Source organism: Dicentrarchus labrax, unplaced genomic scaffold, assembly GCF_905237075.1.
Source record: "Dicentrarchus labrax unplaced genomic scaffold, dlabrax2021, whole genome shotgun sequence".
NCBI classification, from domain to species: Eukaryota; Metazoa; Chordata; class Actinopteri; family Moronidae; genus Dicentrarchus; species Dicentrarchus labrax.
Genome location: NW_026136713.1, coordinates 4,787,507 through 4,807,534, shown reverse-complemented (window position 1 = coordinate 4,807,534; position 20,028 = coordinate 4,787,507). Strand labels below are relative to the sequence as shown.

At 39.1% G+C, this 20,028-nt stretch overlaps 1 protein-coding gene across 2 annotated transcripts in view; it reads left to right on the top strand.

Moving 5' to 3' along the window:
- Positions 1-362: 362 nt before the first annotated feature.
- glra4a (glycine receptor, alpha 4a) overlaps positions 363-20,028 on the top strand; it is a 43,480-nt gene continuing 23,814 nt past the window's right edge. The window contains exon 1 of one of the 2 annotated variants that reach the window (XM_051420635.1): positions 363-713. In XM_051420635.1, the coding sequence (XP_051276595.1) occupies positions 646-713 (68 nt within the window). In that variant the 5' untranslated portion in view covers positions 363-645. The remainder of the gene's footprint in view (positions 714-20,028) is intronic. The other variant, XM_051420634.1, reaches the window with a different exon arrangement.

The following is a 20,028-nucleotide window of genomic DNA, read 5'->3' as shown; positions in this document are numbered from 1 at the left end:
GAAAAAAATTCAGAAACTTTCCTGCACTTTCACAGCATTTTCAGCACATTACAAAAACTCTACTCTAGGCTGTACTCCTCCACACATAAACACAGTTTACCCTCCAACATTATGTCTCCTTCTACTGTAGCTGAATTTTATATTAGTGTCTCAGATTGGTTTCAGATTGGTCATCACCACAATGTATTCATTGCTGCAATTTAGCTCATCATCACAGCCATCACTCCCTCCAGCCTAATTAAGCCTAATTACGCATGAGGCAGCCATCAAAACAAAAGCTGCTGTTCCTTTAAATCTTCACCCCTTTTTAATTTTTTGGAGCGAGGGGGGAAAGCACACTGTCACAAAACCACACTGACAAACCGACACTCCCCTTTAAAAAACAAGCACCAACACACTGACTGAGTGACTGAACAGTGCTGTCCAGCAGCTTGAAGCAAAGAGCCTGCTGTGTGGATGTGTGCAGACCTCTGGACTTGGTGGGAGGGGGAGAAGTTTCCCCAAAGGCAAGCTTGGATCACTGAGAGAGACGATGCCTTCCTCCTCTATCCCAGTCTCACAAGCCGCTCAGTGGATTTGCTGATTTTCCGAAATTATTTTCTGCAAGTTATTCAACGGGACTGAGGAGAGATTTTGAGCCAGAGGATGCTCCCACAGGTCATTCGGATTCTGTATGTCTTGTCTTTCTGCGTTTTCCAAGGAGGCTTTATCAGGTGAGGCGCACTTACATTTAAGATTCCAGCCCCAGTCAGACGCGCCGATGCGCGCTCTCTCTCTCTGTGTGTGTGTTTGCGCGACTTATTTTGCTTGATTTTAACTTCTAGACCATTAGAGTCGACACTATGTGCTGTTCAGATCACATCTGCCATCTTATATACTTTTCACTTGGTTTGTATGCAGCCCTCTTTTTTATAATTATCCATTGTTTGTTTTCTGGTTTTTGAGGCAAATGAACGGTCTTAAGCTGCCTTTAACTAACTGTCCATTTATCAGACGTTGCTGTCATTTAAATGAAACGTAATTGAACGAGGAAAAAGCCCGTCACAAAGCTGTGCATGCTGGCTGACGTGGGCATGATTTCACAAAAACCTAATCCAGTATTTTACGCGCAGAGCACACTGCGATCTCTGGTCACCAACTGTGAAATCATTCTAAATTTGATATCACCGTCGCAGTTTGGAAAACAGGCAGCAAATACAAATGTAGAATTAAGCTGACATTCAAACTGTTTACAATGAAAAAAAAATCGGATATCAAACCCTGTTGCGCAGAGAAAACCTGTCCTGGTCGCAAACTACCTGTGGAATTTAGGCTTGTGTTGCAGGATTGACTGGTGGCTTTAATTGGAGATGATGTGTATAACGTTAAGACTCCAGTGTATTATATCATATTCATGAGGTGATTAACAATTCAGTAAGAACATGTGAACAAAGAATTGGGAAACATCCCATTCATTACTGGGAGATGCCATGCATGTATACTAAGAATGCATCAGACATGTCTTCAGGAGCAGCATGAAAAGTGTTTGGCAGTGTCCGGAGTGGATTAATTATTGTAAGGAAAAAAAGGGGGAAGAGCTCCAGTCAGTTGTGTGTGTGGGGACAGACAAAACAAAACCCAACCCTATGCCACCTCCACCTTCATTCTCTCAGCTTGTCCTGCCACAACACCTCATGTCTCCGTTTCCTCCCTCACTGGCTCCCTCAGAACAACCATGCTCTTCCTTCTTCCTTACATACCTCCTTTCCTCTACTTCCTTCCCCTCTCTGTCCTTCTTGGTGGCACAAACTTTTATTTGCAGCAAACACTTTCCTTATTTCATGCCCTGCCAACCTCAGGTGTGAGCGGAAGGGAATTAAGATCTGCATAATCCTGGAGCGGAACAGAGCTGTGACGTTGTGAACCCAGGGGCGAGGAGAGCAGCTCTTAGCCTGGAGAGCAGTCAATTGACAGCACCTCCTCTGAGAAATGATATGCTCTCAGCCTCTCTGCTTGCCACATAGGGGGAGGGAAAAGGAAAGGATTGAAGAGGGCAGGATCTGATGGAGGTGTGGAGAGGTATGGGAGAGAAAACGGGAATGGAGCAAACATGAATGGAGAGAAACGCAAACAAGAAATTGAGGGGGTGATTCATTTAGCTGGAGGTGGCGAGGAGATTAGTAAAGTGGAGGACGGGGCTGGGAGATGGAGAGAAATGGTTCAGATAGGAAAGACGAGATGAGATGGAGAGAAAGAGAGAGGGGACGGTGGGTGTGAGAGACAGGAAGTGTTGTAAGAGATTTGAAAAAGATTGTCATGCAAAATAGTGAACAAGCTGGTGAAGCTGATAGGTTTCGAATTGGATGGTCGTCAACAAGAGGAAATGAGAACGAAAGGTGTAATAAATAAAGTTCATATCACAGTCTGAGTGGGTGATGGCTGAGGGGTTAGGAGATCTCTCTGTGTGTGTGTGTGTGTGTGTGTGTGTGTGTGTGTGTGTGTGTGTGTGTGTGTGTGTGTGTGTGTGTGAAAAAGAAGCATCTTGTATTGTTGCTACACTTCAGGTCTATTTGAGCTTGAAAGAAACCCACAATCTGGTTTCCTGAACTTATTCTGCCACCCAGTTTTGTTGCATGTGGGTTCTCTCAGCAGGTTTTGTAAAGGGTCCTTCCAAGGGAGAAAATTTTTTACTTCTCTCCAGTTTACAGTTGCCTGCAGCTGCTAAAAATGTTCCTGATTGGTTGCATTTTTGCAGTGTTGTTGGACTTCATATTTCTGGTTTACGTTATATTCCTTTTTGTTTTCAGAGATTAATTTATTTGAGGCTGGATGGAGTTGAAGTTAGGGCTTGGTATCAGTGCTGGTTTGATAACCAAGTTTTGGTATCGCACAATACTATAGAAATACTTACACTAAGAGATTGTGTTTTTCTACAAAACCTTTTTTTGTCAGCTCAACAAAAGAAGTCAAAGCTCTGAAATGTTAAATGTTTATTACACTGCTGGAGTTTCACACCAGGTCAGTAGAGGACAACAAAATGATTATGGTGATGGCACTAATGTGCAATATAATAAGCACCTGTACTTTGAGTTGGTGTGTTTGACGTAAGGCCTAATTCATGTGCTGCAAGACTGTGCTATAAGTCATATTTTATGGCCATGGCTCTGCAAACCAATTGCAACCCACCACAAGAAGTAATGTGCTTCAGGTCAGTGTTTGTCAGATAAAAAACAAACTCTGTAGTAAACACCTGTGCTTTTCTGAAAAGTCAAAATGTTGGTTGTGAAAAAGGCTTATTATGCACAACACATATGCATTTGCAGTGGGAGGCTTTGTAGAGTTGCTTTGCCTAATGCAGTGTTCACACTACATGATTTTAGCTCTGATTTTCCACTTGCCAAGAGTTTCCCGAAGGGACGATCATTATGGAAGCTGTGAACAGACACGTCAGGAATTGTTAATATATAATATTTCTTTAAGGGAGTTTGTCACAGGGAGCTTTTAATTGAATTCAAACTGCTAACATGTATATTTTGTATAATATGTATAAAACGTTTTCATTACTACAGAAACACTAAGTAACTGCTTAAGTATGATAATGTTAACTGCTGTTAGTTATTGGTTGCTTAATGGTTTAATAAATTGTGTATTGATTACAGACACTGGTTGATCAGGCTAATTATCAGCTAATTGTACTCTGTTTCTAATGGCAGTATGCTTTAAATGGTTGGCCTTATGTGCATGTTTTTAAACTAATTTCCTAATTAAACATGATGTTTTTGTTATTAATGGTGTTAATGATTGCTGATTAAGTGTAGTATGGAGATCAGACAGATCTTGTAATGTGTGACCCCCTGAGCAGTCAAGTGTTGGGCAAACGACTTCAAGGCCCTCGATAACAAGAAAGAAAGTTATGTAGTGTGACCAAGACATAAATGCCATACAAGATAAAAAAAAATAAACTTGTAAAATATTTAATTTAAAAATCTGGAAATATCTGATAAAATAGATATAAATATAAAATAAGATCAAAACACCAAGCTTTAAATGTGACTGCCACATTTTGGTCAGAACCAAAAAATGTATCAAGGTGCCTTAGCCAGCCCCAGTTGAAGTTATGAGCCAGTTGGGAATGTAAAAACAAGTTGTGGCACTTGCATTTGTTCACAGTGGGGCTTTAAACAGCAGTTTGTTCGATTTTGTTTCTGGTACACTGCTGCCCTAACAAGTATACGTTGAGTTTGCTGTTGTGTTATCAAGCTCAAAATGATCACACGCCGATTTCACCAGTATGTGCAGATCACAACAGTGGACACAAAGATTGTGCAAATGTATCCACATCCTCTGGTCATCTGATGTGTGGCTGTTCATTCGTAAATTGAGTGTAAAGCGTAGTGAATTGCATTGTAGTGAAGGGCAGAGAACCAAGGATCCCCCTGCCCTTGCCTCCAGTCAGTGAGAGATCATGAGTCAGAACTGGAAATATCAGAAAGCAACTAACTGGGTCCTCATAAGCCTGTTTATTGGGTGTCCACTTGATAGTGTGGATGCATGTGTTTGTGTGTGTATGTGAAAGAGAGAGGTAAACAATCACATCTTCAGAAAGTGTGTCAGTAGCAGAATTACTCATCTCTGGAGAATCTCTGCTCTAATCCAGTAAGGGATATAACAAGGAAAATTATTTTCTTCTTTACTGAGAAAATCATCCGTTTTCTTTGCAGAGATGTCTTATGTTTCTCTTATTTTGGCTTTAAATATGTGGAATTGCTGTTAGACTATAAATGTTGAAAATCACCATTAAAAAAAACAACTTGAAATTTGCATTTCAGGGTCCATTTTGTTGTTTGGTGGCAGGTTTCTTGTGGATGCCCAATTAAGATGATGTACTGTATATGCCACTGAGATACTTCTAGTGCTACTGCAGTTTTGTTTAATAACACAAACACGCTCAGCTTTCTAAATGACCATCTTTAAATGTCAAATATCAGAATCAAAGAACAAAGGTTTCTAGACTCTCCAAAAATCTGTGCTTAAGGCTGAGAGCTCATTATTTTCAGTTTCAGATCCCTGTTTACTGTAAACTGTGGTGAGCAGTGTCCTCTTGCAGAAGGAAGCTGAACAGCTTTCAATACATTCAGTAAAAGTTTGTAACAACTACAATGATGAGCCTTGAGGGTCCATGCACGCCCAAATCAGCTGCCTGTAGCAGTTATCAGGCATTATATGAGTGGCATCTTATAACTTTATTTTGCTCCCATTTTGAGTTTTTTTCCCCAGCTACTTCACAGTTTAAAAAGTCAGATGGCATGAAGTGCAGGGAGGGGAAGAAGATTTGGGATTATGTCTGGTCAGTGTGAAGAGGAATGGGTGTTAACATTTTGTACCAAATGTAGGACAACTGTCCTTGAACACAGTTAAGTTGGTGTTCAGGAAAAAAGTTAAGAGCAGTAGAACATTTACCGACAAATTGAAGAATAACATACGGTGGCAGGCTACTTGATACTTATGTAGAACTTCAAGGACCAGAGTGTAGGATTTAGTGGAATCTAGTGGTGAAGTTGTAGATTGCAACCAACTGAATACCACTGTCCTTCCACGCTTGTAGGAGAAACTACGGTGGCTGTGAAACTGGTGAAAAACATGAAAGTCCCTATATAGAACCAGTTTATGGTTGGTTTTTTTTCTGGGCCACTGTAGAAACGGCAATGAAACATGGCGTTGTACACCATACAAGAGGACCCACTCACTCCCCTTTTAGATGAATTCTAAGGCAACAAAAACACAATTCTTATTTTCAGGTGATTATACACTAATGAAAGCATACCTATGAATATTATATTCTATTTCTGCCAATAGATCCTCCTAAATTTTACACACTGGACGGCACAGTTGTTTATGTGTAGATTTTTATTAAGGTTGCCAAATCAGCGAGGCAAAGTAAAGCCACGCAAATGTTTCATGTACATAGTTTTTGCAGTTCAACTTTTGTTGTCTTTGACATGCAAAGTTAAGTAGTTGACCAATAGCAACATTGACAAATCTATTAAGCTATGTAGCTTATAAGCTTTGTTGCACCATCCACTTTTATTTAAGCTTGTAGAACTGGACAGATAAAGTTTGGGCCCTTTCTGGTGCGACCGGACCTTAAAGTTGTTGATCAAGCACTTAAGCTACTGTTGCAATTTGCATTTTAATCAGAATCAGAATGAGATTTTTTGCCAGGTAGGATTTTACACATACGAGGAATTTGTCTTGGTGCAATGGTGCTTAAAATATACAATCACACAAAAAAATAAAAAGATAAATATATAAATCACACAAGAATAAAGTACTTTTTAAAAAAATATAGATAAAAAAAGATAATAAAACTGTACAGAAGACGGGAGTGCATTAATGTAATGCATATATACAGGGTGGGTATGAGAGTCAGTGACATTGGGGGTCTGGGCCTTGTTAATGAGGCCAGCTGCAGACGGGAAGAAACTGTAAGTAACTTTAAGTATGTATTTAAATAAGCAAGTATTGTTGTATGTTTCATTCACATTTATTGTATCAAAATGTGGAAACACCTGTTAAACAACAGAAAAATTGTGTTCCTCACAGGAGGGAAGTAAACACAATTTAGTAAATATAAGTCCAAACTTAAAAAGCTCAGTTGTTGGGAAAGGACACAATCTTTCTGTGATAGCTTTTAATTAAATTCTGATGGTAGTCCCAGCTGGTGTAGAAGTATCTGCAACAGCACAGCAGAGTAATATCTGGAGGCTAGCAAACAGTAAAGGGAAGAGGAAAGCAAACATTGTGTGCCTTCATTTTAAATGTTTCACAACCCACGATGAGTTGGAAATGTGGTTTGTCCTTTAGAAAAAACTTGGGTGACAGAATGTCATTTTGTGAATTCTTCTTCTGTGAATTTAATATTAAAGCTTGAAACAAAAATATAACTTTTTAATAAAAGTAATATATTTAAAAATGCTGCATTTGAATCAGTAAGTGTCGCATGTAGCTGCAGATAACTAAGAGGAAAAATACACTAAAATGGAGGTTTAATTTTGTTTGTACGCAGCAATATGAAAAAAGTATCAACTGAACATTACTGAAATTTCACCTTGAATTAGACTGTCACAGACACTTTTGGGGCTCTCTTATCCTTTCTGAAAACATAGGAAATCCCTACACACTTGGCTTACACACAGACTAGAGCAGCAAGGAGTGCTGACGAAAAGGAAGCGTGAAAGGAGGACAGATGGGATGTTTACGTGAGTTAATGACTAAAAAATGAGAGCCAAGCTGGAGACAAGAGTCAAACAGACGGTTTGCTCTCCACAGCCACCACCCCCATCAACAGTAGTGGTATACTTATCAATGAAATATGAAGATTAAGGATACAAAGAAAATTCATCAAAGATAAACAAAGAGTTTATATTTTTTGCACTGGTAAGCTTTCAATTCCATTGAGGATATGTTGAAGGTTTAATTGTAGCTTGTCAAGAAAAATTCAAAAATAAGTCATTATTTATTCCGCTCATTATCAGAGGATGTCTGGTTTTATTTATTTTTTTACAGCTGTCTTAATTTGCATTGCAAGTGTCTGAAGCCAGAAAAAGTAATTGAAACATTCACTGTAAGCTAGACTAACTAGTCTTCCTCCTCATAAATATTTGTCATGAGCAACTTTTAATAAAAAAGGGAGTTGGTGTGTGTACACATACTTGGCCACACAGTCTAATCTAAAATCCCTGACAAGAAAGCAGTGTCTGACACAGATCTGCCCATTGCTTCAGTGGACATTAAATTTGTGTTTGGATATATGGTAGCAGGTGACAGCTTACTGATGGTCTCTTGCAGTAAGCCAGCGCCTTCAGTGTTAGGCTGACACCTCGGGCTGAGAGATGTGACTGATGGTTTTCTGCCCATTTCAATCAAACCACATATGACCTTTCTCTTTTCCAGTTATATGAAATGTGCATAACAACCTCCTTTACCACATCTGAAGACATAGTCATTTTAACTGAGATCCTGATGTTGGAGGGTCAAAGCAGCAGTTGTGTCCATAAGGTGTATATCGCCTGTAATATGTCAGTCACTCATAAGTGTCCCTCCCTTGCCCACATTAAACCATGTGTCTATGACATGCCTCTGCTGCCAGCAGAAATCAACCCCCCCCCCAAGCCACTGAATAATAAATGCATCATGAAGTGTAACTGATGAGCATCAGCTCAGGGTAAACTTTTAATCTCTGCAGAAATGTAACAAGCTAATACTAAGCTGGAAGAGCAATCAAATTTAACATTGTCCATTGGTCATGCAGGGAACCCCCGAATCCTTTCAGGCATGCATTCACAGAAGTTCAAATCAAATGTGTTTTTGTGCTTCCTGCACACCACTCGCTTCACACACATGCAGGATAAAAGGTTGTGCCAGAGGTAAAAGAAAGCATTGAGTGGATTTATCACCTCATGGCTACAAACTGTTCTAACCTGTAAATTGCAAGGCAAGTAGGTTTAAAAGGTGAAGTGTGGAGCATTTAGGAGGATCTACTGACAGAAATGAAATATGATATTCATAGGTATGTTTTCATTATTGTATCACCTGAAAATAAGAATTGTTGTGTTTTTGTTGCATGAGAATGAGCCGTTTCTATCTATAGACGCCACGGGTCGCCTTCCATGGAGTCCGCCAATGTTGAACCGCCGTGTTTCTACAGTAAGCCAGAATAGACAAACCAAATACTGGCTCTAGATAGGGCCGTTCCTGTTTTTATTGCATGTCGCAGCCACTGTAGTTTCTCCTTCACACTTGGTAGGGGAGGGTGAAGCATCTGCAACTACACCACTAGATGCCACTAAATCCTATTCACTGGTCATTTAATCTAAATTTAACCCAAGAATTAGGGAAATTATGGAAAAGGACAGTGATGGAGGTCTTTGCTGTGGCAAAAAAAAAATCATGAAATTAAAGATACTCGAATCAATATTCTAATCAATATCTTTATATGAATAATGTATAATCTGAAAGGTTTCACTCACAGTGACAAACCCACAGAGAATCATCACCTTACTCTGAAGTTCCCCTAAAATAAATGGAATTTTTTAGCACCTTTCAGTTTTGGTTTTATAGCCTGCAACATGGCTCACGTGGCTTTGTTAAAGAATAAAACACAAATGATGTTGGATCAGTTTGGTACAGGATGTATAGACTTTGTCTTTGACAAGCTTTGAGCTAAATATATACAGACATATATATTTGTGTACACTGTCAAAGAAAGTCCCATACCACAGCTTTTACTTTTGTATTGTAAACTTGTCTGTTATACTGACAATGGCCAAACTCTATAGACTGCCAGTTTGGAAAAATACCTTTCAGCTATAGTCACAAGTATAGTCAAAAATGAATTTAAGGGTTCAGGTGGCTTCACGGGGGTTATAAAACCACAGTTGAGCCTGCAAACACAAGGGATTGTTTGTTTCAACATATTTCAAACCAACGCAGCATACCATGTGAGTCTCTTCAAAAACCAGGTAACAAAATAAGTGACAGTTGTACAGTAATGCAGTTAAATGGACCTCTCCACTCTTCTTCTCTTGCCCTGGCAGATTAAAATGGCCACTTATTGACTAGAGCAGCACTTCGGCTCTGAGGTTCTTTGCCGTAGGTCATTATGTTCTCTGCAATTAGGAACATGAAGTGGAGGGACATTATGAAACCCCCCATCATGTCATTATCTTTTTTCCATACAGTCCATGCTGATTACACTTTTTTTTACACTTTTGGGGAGATGGAAAAGTCTGGTCTACAAAAACCAGACCTCATAATCTACGGTCGGACAAAAAAACAGTGGGCAGTGGAGTCCAACTGAAGCTCTGCTTTGTAATTGAATCAAAATCACATTAACTGAACCATTAACAACGGCCACGCTGCAATCAATCAGTAATTACAAAGGCATGTAATTTATCAGCCAAATACTGCAGGCGAAAGCTAACAGTAGTAGAGCATGCTACACTTATTAATCATTAACTCAAAGTAAAATTTACACCTCAACCAAACCCATTGTCTTTCATTTTAGTCATTTCGACAGGCTACATCTATCCTAAATAGTCTGTGTACTACAGTACATTGAATTAATTACAATCATTAGGGACAGTATATACAGTATATGGTGGGACAGGACTCAGGATTAGACAAGTAAAAGGTAAAAAAAAAAATAGAGAAAGGAGACCCAGCTTTAACTCTAACACCCATCCTCTTTTGGGGTGGTCCGCCTAAATTAAATGTATTTTACTTTTTTATTGTTAGACCCTTGCAATGAATTTGGACATAACATTTTCAAAAATCTATTTCATTTTTGGACTGCTTTGAAGGTAGACACATAATAATCATTGTGTTTCATTTGTATACTCAACTGTAACTGTAAGACATTCTTCTAACCGGGAACCAGACAAATGTGTACGGCTCATGTTTCATTTGCTCTGGTAGATGAGTCTGGCAACCCTTCTTTTTAAACTGAATTCCATCCGTCCTGGATCTGATCAGGCCAATCACAACAGTTTATTTAATATGAAGAGAGTTTTAGACAATGATTGACGGAGGGGCGCCACCAATCCAGATCTGAAAATTTAACTTTTTATAGTACCGGTGGTTTGTAAAAGTTCTACATACAGGTGATGCTTGCATGCCAACTTAAGTAACAATACAACAAAAAAGTTGGAATTGGGGCGCCTGGTTAGCTCAGTCGGTAGAGCTGGTGACCCATATACAGAGTTGCTGCAGCGGCCCGGGTTCAAATCTGACCTGTGGCCCTTTGCTATCTGTCATCCCTTCTCTCTGCCCCCCTTTCCTGTCTATCCACAGCTGTCTCTATCAATAAATCCAAGAAAAGGTAAAACAAAAAGAAAAGTTGGAATTATAAACATGTTTGCTCATACTATTAACATTTGGCGCACTGTAATTCAACAGCTCACGGGATCACTCGTATGAGGAAACTGAGGCCTAACTGCAGTAGAAATAAAAGCCAAAACAACAGACTGATTGTTCCTCCATTTTACTCCAGCCGAGGTCACAGATGACCAGTGAAGCAGAATTTGTCGGTATTTGTTGGTAACGGGGGCGAAGAGGGTCATTGAGGGGGATTACAGCTGTGTTCGTAAAACCAACACAATGGCAGCAGGAGGGTCTCTCCTCTCCAGGAGCATGAAATGAGAGTGGTCCATGTTGGAATACAATGCAGGAGCCTGTGTAATTCCTCTACACAATGAATGAATTAGTGGCACACGAATGTCAAACACTGTATGAAGAGCCAAATTACATGCCCAAGCCCTAATTCACCACCAGTATGTAAACAGATGATGTTCATGGGTTACTTTGTGAATAGCGTGAGGAAGAGCAATAAAATGTTCACCTTATTGACATTTTGCTCTCTCCACTGTCACAGCAAGATATCCAATAGGGTCTCCAATAATCTGTTTCCATAGAAATCTGTATTGATGGTTGGACATAACAGTACTGTAGGTGTCCATTATCTGAAACTTGGTGATATAAGTGGGCTCTTTGCCATAAGTAGCCTACACTCTTTTATATACAGTGTGAAGCTGCTTCAAGGGTGAAACACCACATATCCCTTGCGCTCACTTGCAGATTTTTCTCCACACAGTAGTGAGATGACTAGTTGTCCTTGACAGGTGAAGTGCAGTATTAATGATATCATAGTGTGCTCAAGTGAAAAAAAAACTTGAGTAGCCAAACCAAGTTTTTCTTGAGAGGCAAACAACAGTTTGAGCTTTGAAAAGTGTTGTTGCTAAGCCTGAGGATATTTTGGGTAGCATTGGTGCACAGCTTCATAGAGAGAATTATTTCGAAAGGATGCAGCTTTTGACTATAACTCTACCAAGGAGGTTTTCCTCATAATAATTGCCGTCTGCAGTTTACAACAAGTAGCACTGCTGTAAAATATTATTTAGATGTAAAATGTTAGACATTCATTCACACAGTCTTATTACTTCACTATCTCTCACTGAAGCAGAAAATCTTTGTGGATTCCTAGAACTGAAACAGATGAGTTAGCCTCATTTTGGACAAAGACCATTTAATATGCATCTCATTGAAGGACTGTTAAACCAATTTAGTAAACCTAGTAAGCTTATTTTATTATATATATTTACATAGGACAGGCTGTTTGTGGGTTATTTTAGACAAGCAAGACAATGTCATTGTAAAAAAGATTCTGAATTCTTTCTATGCTTTTCTATTGCACTTAATGATTATGATTGGTTCAATATATGAGCAAATGTCTGGGGCAGAAGCAAAGCCCTTTGTTTTTTCTCTTTTAATTAAGTGGATGGAAAAAGGATACTGACGCTGAAAGCAGTTTGAGCCATATGGGAGTCTATTAGATCCTATCATGAGCCTTTAATTAACTCTTCCCCCTTTTCTTGATTCAATCAATGACCCACCAGGCATTTGTCCCCTGTCCCCTGAAGGGACAGATTGTTGTTAGTTGTTGAAATCATGTTAGTGAGGCCAGGCTGATAATCATCACATTTATACATTTTATTAATTAACAGCAGCATTGATAGCATGTTATAGAGTTCATATGTAAATCTAGGCCGTCATTTTTACTTTTCTACGTTAAAATGATTTAAAAACAGGATTTCATGCATGCACTTCACTTTGTGAGGGCAAATGAAAAGATTTGTTTATTTGCATTTTCTTTGACTTGCCTTCCTTTGTACCTCCCTGTGGTGAGGCTTGTTAGTTAGTGAAGTTCAGCTGATTTTGGACACATCATTACTGCCACATACACGATTGATTAAAAAAAAAACTGAACCTAATTGCGGTTTAGTAACAAAAGAGGCTTCAGTGGTCACGAACAGCTCGTGTGTTGAGTTTGGAGTAAAATTCAATAAAAGCCTTTGTTCTGGTAAACGGCTGAAACGGTCATTTCAAGGTAATCCAGCTAATATTTCAATGCTCTGGTCTTAATGACGTCAGATGTTACACATTGACATTGGGTAAAAAAAAAAATGTAGACGTTGTGGTCAAGAAGAATGTGTTCTCTCATTTTATCAAGACTGTTTGGAGGACATAATTTGGATGTCTGGCTTGATGTTCAAAAGACGTGATTTTATCGTGTTTTTGTAGCAGGTGACACACGCTATCAGTCATGCATGGCCATACTTTGTTCATAGTTATCTCAGGCCACACACTACTCTCAAGGCTTCCTAACCATCCATAACAGGACAAGAGACACATCTCTTTATCATGCTGAACAGAGTCCTGAATGTATTCTCTCACTTTGGCGCTTGACCACTGAGTCTCCCTCCTTTGTCTGTATGTCCCCACAAGACGCCCATATTGTTTCCTGAAATGTGTCAAATCCTGTGGTTCTCTTTGGATGATAAATGTTTGCATTTCAATAAATGGGTGGTATGCTTGACAAATGTGTAAAATAATCTACAAATTCATACTAATGTGCATTAGATTTGTACATGTGTAAATATCTAAAAATATGTACTTAAATAGATAAACTCAAGGTAGTATTGCTGATGTAAATGGCTTTTATCAAGTCGGCCAAAGTATTTAGCTGCAAGAGCTGGAAAAACAGACCATTATTCAATTCTCAGTTCCACCTCAAGTATGCTTTTCAAATGGCTGTCAGTTTACAAGACTCTTTCTACACTCCTGTCCTCAAAGGAGTATTAGTAGTAGTGGAAAGAACCACCTGGGAAGAAGTTTGTGTTTGTTCTTGTTCCTACAGTTTGATGTTTGAGCTTCACTGTGCAGACTGATGTATGTGCAGAGTTTGACACTGGAAGGATGTTTTCACATTCATCTGCTGAAGTAGAAAGTTTCTCTGTGCTCTGTGGAAAATGTTTAAGGGGCTGGGCCTACTTGCATGATTTGTGACATCACATATACAGTAGTTTGGAAGTCAAACCTGGTCAAGTATGCAACTTGAGTGTGTGTGTGTGTGTGTGTGTGTGTGTGTGTGTGTGTGTGTGTGTGTGTGTGTGTGTGGGATGTAGAAGATGTGATGTAGAAACTTGAAGCCTCCAGTGCACACACAATGAGAATGGACTTTACAGTGGAGACATTTTGTGTCCAGCAGGAAAACTTTACAAATGAACAACATTTACATATTCATAGATTCAGGAATTTTTAATCAGGTAGAAAGAGTAGGTTTTAATGTGAAATTTATACATTTCTTGTGAAAAAAAACTCACATTATTGTTCCAAGCAGACGACTTGCATGTATGTCTTAAAACTTGTCTGGATTGGGTCTTTTTTAGGTGCTCAGGAGGGGGAAAGGTGCACTGACACACTGTTGTGCAACAATAACATATCACATTAACATAAAACATTTGATGATTTTACCAATGGTCTTTTCATTTATTAGAGCAGATACCAATTAATGCTTTATTTATAATCACTAAAACCAGCATGGGTTTTCACGGAAGGAGACGGAAAACAGTGCATCCGGTTTATTATGGATAATAAGTACCTCCTGGTGAAGGATTTTTTTCCTCATTAATGTCCTTTAAATGACTTGAAGCAGGTAAAAACATGTATCTTTTGCTTAGCAATGATGAAGAATTATTTCATTTGCAAAAATTACAAAAGAGGCAGAAAATAATAAAAAAAAATAATAAAAAAATAAAAAAACACAACTCCTACCTTAAGACAGAGGGAAATTCTACACCAGCAGCATGAGTAAAACGAGAAAGGAGCATTTCACAAAGCATTGTTAGGCTGCCTCCTTTGTGGGAACGATTCAGAAAATCCCTGGTAGACCCAGCTCCATGGTGGATTTGTCATGACGCTGTTGGTTCCAGACAGAAGCTTGATCAAGCGAAACAGGCCAGCGGCTATGCCTACAACTTCCCTCGTCCCTCACTGTCATGTCCAAAATATGGGTCATGTAGAGTGCATTGGCTGTGTGTGTGTGTGTGTGTGTGTGTGTGTGTGTGTGTGTGTGTGTGTGTGTGTGTGTGTTTGTGGAAACTGTCTATATGTTTTACTTCTGCTGGGCGGAAACTTCACTTCACTGTACAGACTGACAGTTAAACCCCAGAAGCTTTTATTCTTTGGTTTAAGGCACAGGTGGACCATAACTGGGGCCAAGCGCACACTGACTCAGCCACTCGACCATGGGTTTCTCGTGTCGCTCTTTTTAAAGCGGTAACTGCTATGGTGCTACGATCCCCGGGGCAACATGAGAAAGCCACCAAACCTTACTTCCTCCATAAGAAGCAAACGTTAGCAGTTAATAGCCATGAGGAAGTAGCCAGAGGAAAGTCAGAGCTGTGGAAGACTAACCAAGGGCTAATACCATACATACCATAAGCCGCTTAAAGCACTTCGCAAATGGGTAATAGAACATGCATTATGGTATCTGCAGGTAACAGGAAAACAAGCATATGCCATTAGAAAATATGATTTATACCACGACTGATGGGATCTGACACCTGTATCCATATTCATATAGGTGCATGTAGCAAATGTAAGACATTAATCATGACAGTCAAGTAGTGTATGGCTTCTAATTACATGTTCACTGTACACAGAAGGTTGACTATACCTCTAAGAATCCAGCTGCAGAGATTTCCCAGTGGCCTTTAAAAGTAAAAAAGGATGGGAGGGATGGGGGATGCAGAATCCAACATTTGGAGGCATACAGCTGGTGAGACCCTTTTTTTAAAAAAATATGTACTGAAAATGCTCATGCACACACACGCACACACACAAACTCCATACTGCTTCATTATCTCATGCAATTACCATCCTTGTTAGGTTGCATCAAAAAATCAAATATTTCTTCTTTAATCACTGCATTTTATTACCTTGACTACAGTACATGGGGAGGATGAGAGAGACAAACATCCTGCTTTGATCATGATGTTTATACCCCCTCGCATGTGAACACAGCCAGCATAAATTGGCATACAGGCATGCTTCAGCTATGATACCTTAAAGAAACCACAAGTTGAATGTGCAGATGATAAGGAGAGGGATGTGTATATATAGGCTTGGTTCCATTTGCATGACTCTAGATGTGCTGTATTTTGAATTTGATCCAAGAGTACAAAATGGACAGTTATTTTAGCGCTTTACAGTGCCCAGAAACATGACAAAACAAACCTAAAGCTTATGTGGTGCGGAGCTGGCTACTGTATGAGGATAAAGCTGCAGTCCATCTCAAGCCCTAAGCAGACACATCAAAGCAATCTTTTGCAGTCAGTATCGTCCCTTCTCTATCAGAAATCCTGCTAGCTCTGTTTCACAGACTGACAGGATGCAATCCGTGCTGATATCAGATCTTAGACGTTGAGAAGGTGGCCTGAATACAGAGAGGATTGGAGAGACATCTGGAGGATGGGTAGGTCTGAGGATGCTCTATGCTAGATTCATCTCTCTTGGTGGGGAAAGGTCAGTTCCTCAGGTTTATCACAGAGATTGTCATTTAAACTGTCACTGCTGGAAACCTCATGTTTGTTTGATTTAGCTTCGGGGAGAGCTAGAGGATGTAATCCTGAACACTTCATATGCAGTTAAATACATATTTTTCCTTAAAAGCTTAATGCTAATGGACAGTTGGAAAGGGGACAGCCTTGGTTGAGTCACAATTGATTCAAATGTCACTGATGACTGCAAGTTTTAGTTAAGAATCTGATATCAGATTGTGTAGCATAGTAATAATAATACACATTTAAGAGGGACAAAAGGGCTAAACAAGAAGGATTCCTCTCCAAGACTAGTATGTGGTTAGCCAACCAAGTTACCATAACTCCTTATTCACATATACCCATTTTTCTTTCTTCTTTACCAGTGCCCAATCAATTAGCTCATTCCCTGAGTGATGCGTTTCCATGCACGGTTTTTATTCCACTCTCAGTAGCTTGTTAAAGTTACATCGTAAAGAATTGGGAAGCTGTTGACAATGATAATCATCTTTTTCTTCTTTTTCAAAGCTGAGTGGAGGAGAACACAGCTAATTGATTCTGTTTCATGAGGATGTCAAAACGTTTCTGAACTTCCCCATGTCGCCCAGCTGGGAGTTTTTTGAGTGTTTGAGTTGCTGTGAGCAGCACCAGCACGTCCCTGGTATCAGTATTGTTTGACAGTTCCCATTCGGTGTAATCTAAAGTAAACATACAGTTTAATTGCAGAACTCTCATGGATCTTTGATCTTTAACATGTGTCTATTATAAGCTGCAATTTGGCTCCTAATGTTCCTCAAGTTATAACTGAAAAAATATTTTCTGAGATGAGCTCAAAAAAGAATATTTGCTAGATAATGTGTGTGGGCTGAACAATTCATTCTGTCATGACATTTTGACAGCAGATGTAGCAATTAGGAGTTGGAGAAAGTGAAGGACCATTTTCGTCAGTCTTAATCACGCAGTGTTGAGAAACCCAGCGGAAGAATTCAATCAGAAAGAGAGGGATATTATATTTCACACAAATATGAATTTTAAGTCACTGGACAAGAATATAGTAGAGTGCTGAAGATTAGTTTAGGCTGCATGGGAAAAGCCTGGGGTGGTAGTTTGAGTTCAGCGTAGTAGAAACCGGCCATCGTGAACATAAATCTGTCATCAAGCCGCAGCTCATTGTGCCCTTGTCATTACTGTAGAAACATCATTTCTGCTGGGTACTCCAGAGATGTCAAGTCTCACTCCCACAAGATTAAAGATTGCATTACAAATTAGTACGCATGAGCAATGGCACAGAGTTGCGATTTACTCTTGGTTAGCATGGCTTAATCTAAATCATTAAACCCTGGGGTTTGCACTGAGACAGCTAAATATATTTCAACAAGAAATAGAATCTACCATTAGAATTGGCTCATGGCTGAACTAATTATGCTTTACTACTAAACAAAAGATCAAAGATAACACTGAGGAAAATAGAAATAGTTCAAAGATAGGGATGGAATTTAAAGCAAGCCCAGTAAACACCACAAAATCTAATGGGAATAAGTCCTGCTTAATCTGCATTGTTCCTCTGTTCTTTCAAATGTATAACCCCTCTATCTATACTTGGGAGTATAAAAATACTGATAAGTTTGCTGAAGCAATGTAATATACATTACAATATGCTATATCTTTTATGTATACGGAGGACAAGCCTTATAACATTCTACATTTGTCTAATTGTCAATAAAACCTTGAAAAGACACCAAGTGATCCCACTAATTAGTACTGCATGTATAACCAAAGCCTGAAATGTATTTCTCTATACTCTAGACATCCATTGTTAACTCCACTGTTAAAAACACATTAATGAGCCACACAGGCTGACATGTTCCTTCATTACAACGAACATGGGTGCTGTGATTTATTTTGAATTGATTCCACATTCATCATACTGGTGCCATAAATACTAACAGTTGCAAAACACTGCAGTGCCCAGATGTTTTAGTCTTTTTGTAAAATATGTGCAAAATACATTTGCGTACAGTAAGTCAGTAGTATTTGATTACATTGGATTCAATCATATGTTCTTTATAGTCCCCAAAGAGAAGTTAATTTTGCTCATGTCATTACCATACTTACAATAAAAATCACATTACAAAACAGGAGACAAAACTGGGAAAAGATTTTTGTATCCTATTGTATTTATTTATTATTGTTGTGTATAGTTTTGGCTGCCTTATCCTTTGACAAAAGCAACTTAATGGCATGTGGCCCAATTGTCTTTTTTAACTGCAGACAATATTTTAACAGTCTTTTGTTCATCAACCTCTTCCTGCATAATGACAGGTATTGCTCTACAGATGGAGGTCATACGCAAAAATTATCTGTCTGAAAAATTCAGGAGTCATTTCAAATCCATCCATCATATATTGTATCTACTGTAGATTGAATATGCATGTATGGCCTGTAGGTTTTTCCCATGACATCATAAACCCATTGGATCTATTTCTTGTAATCTGCCTTGTAAAGGGGACCTCTGTGCTGAATGCTTAATCTGCCCATGGTTTTTCATTTCACCTCAGTCCTACTAAACTCTGGCTTATTACTGATGCACAAAAAGTATATTGTAGTATCCCAGTATGTATTTTGTCACCAAATCTTACATTCTGACTGCGTTTATTTCACAAAGTTTAAGTTGTGATCCCTGTCTCCACTTATCACTGGACATCCAGATGGTTTTCTAGTTAATGTAAGCCAGTCAGAAGGTTTCTACTGCTGGAAGCTCTGTCTATATGTTTCTATGACTAGAGGTGTCATTGTGCAGGAGTGGCAGTGTTTATGTCATTGAAGATAAATGTAAAAGGGTAAATTGCAGTGTGCTCCAAATCCCATTCCCCAATGAGCCTATTGATCAAAAGGGGACTGCAGTAGCCATGGGCCATCATATACAGTATAGTGTGAAGAGCTACACAGGTCATTAAAGACAAAAAAAAAATGACGTGACATTGTATTACCATAAAGCATGCTGTGCATGTGGTTATATTTTGATCAAAGGCCTGTCACTGGGATGAGTCAATTCGTATGGTTAGGTGTGACTGACAGAAAGTTGTGTTGATTGTCTGAAAGCCCTGCATTCAACCTCAAATTGAGAGCCCTTCAGTGAGAGCAATACCTAAGGCTCAAGTGGACGTCAAGGGCAATTAGACAAGTAGGAAATTAGAGCAATGTGTTTCAACAGGCGGAGAGAGCAGTTTTGTTCTGTTTCACCATTATACTAATGGGACTAAAAAGTTAGGATGTTCATGCATGGATGTCTAATGGCCCTGATATCCCCCAGTGCTTCCTTGTAGGAAACCAGGGAACAGCCATACTGCGATATGATGTGTTCTTCCGATCACCAGCTTCTTAATGAAAAAGCAATTAACAGAATATGTCTGCACTCCATGGGCAGAATCCCATCCCATCTAATTAGAGATAATTTTTATCAGTTACTTTCCAAATTTGAGGCTCAACAAGGTTTAAGCCATACAGAATAAGATAATGACTTGCAGACAAAAATGCTTCTTGTTGTTTCTAAGTGAAAACCAATCAACCAGTTTTCTGAATTGAATATATTGTTTATTATGTACATCCAAAG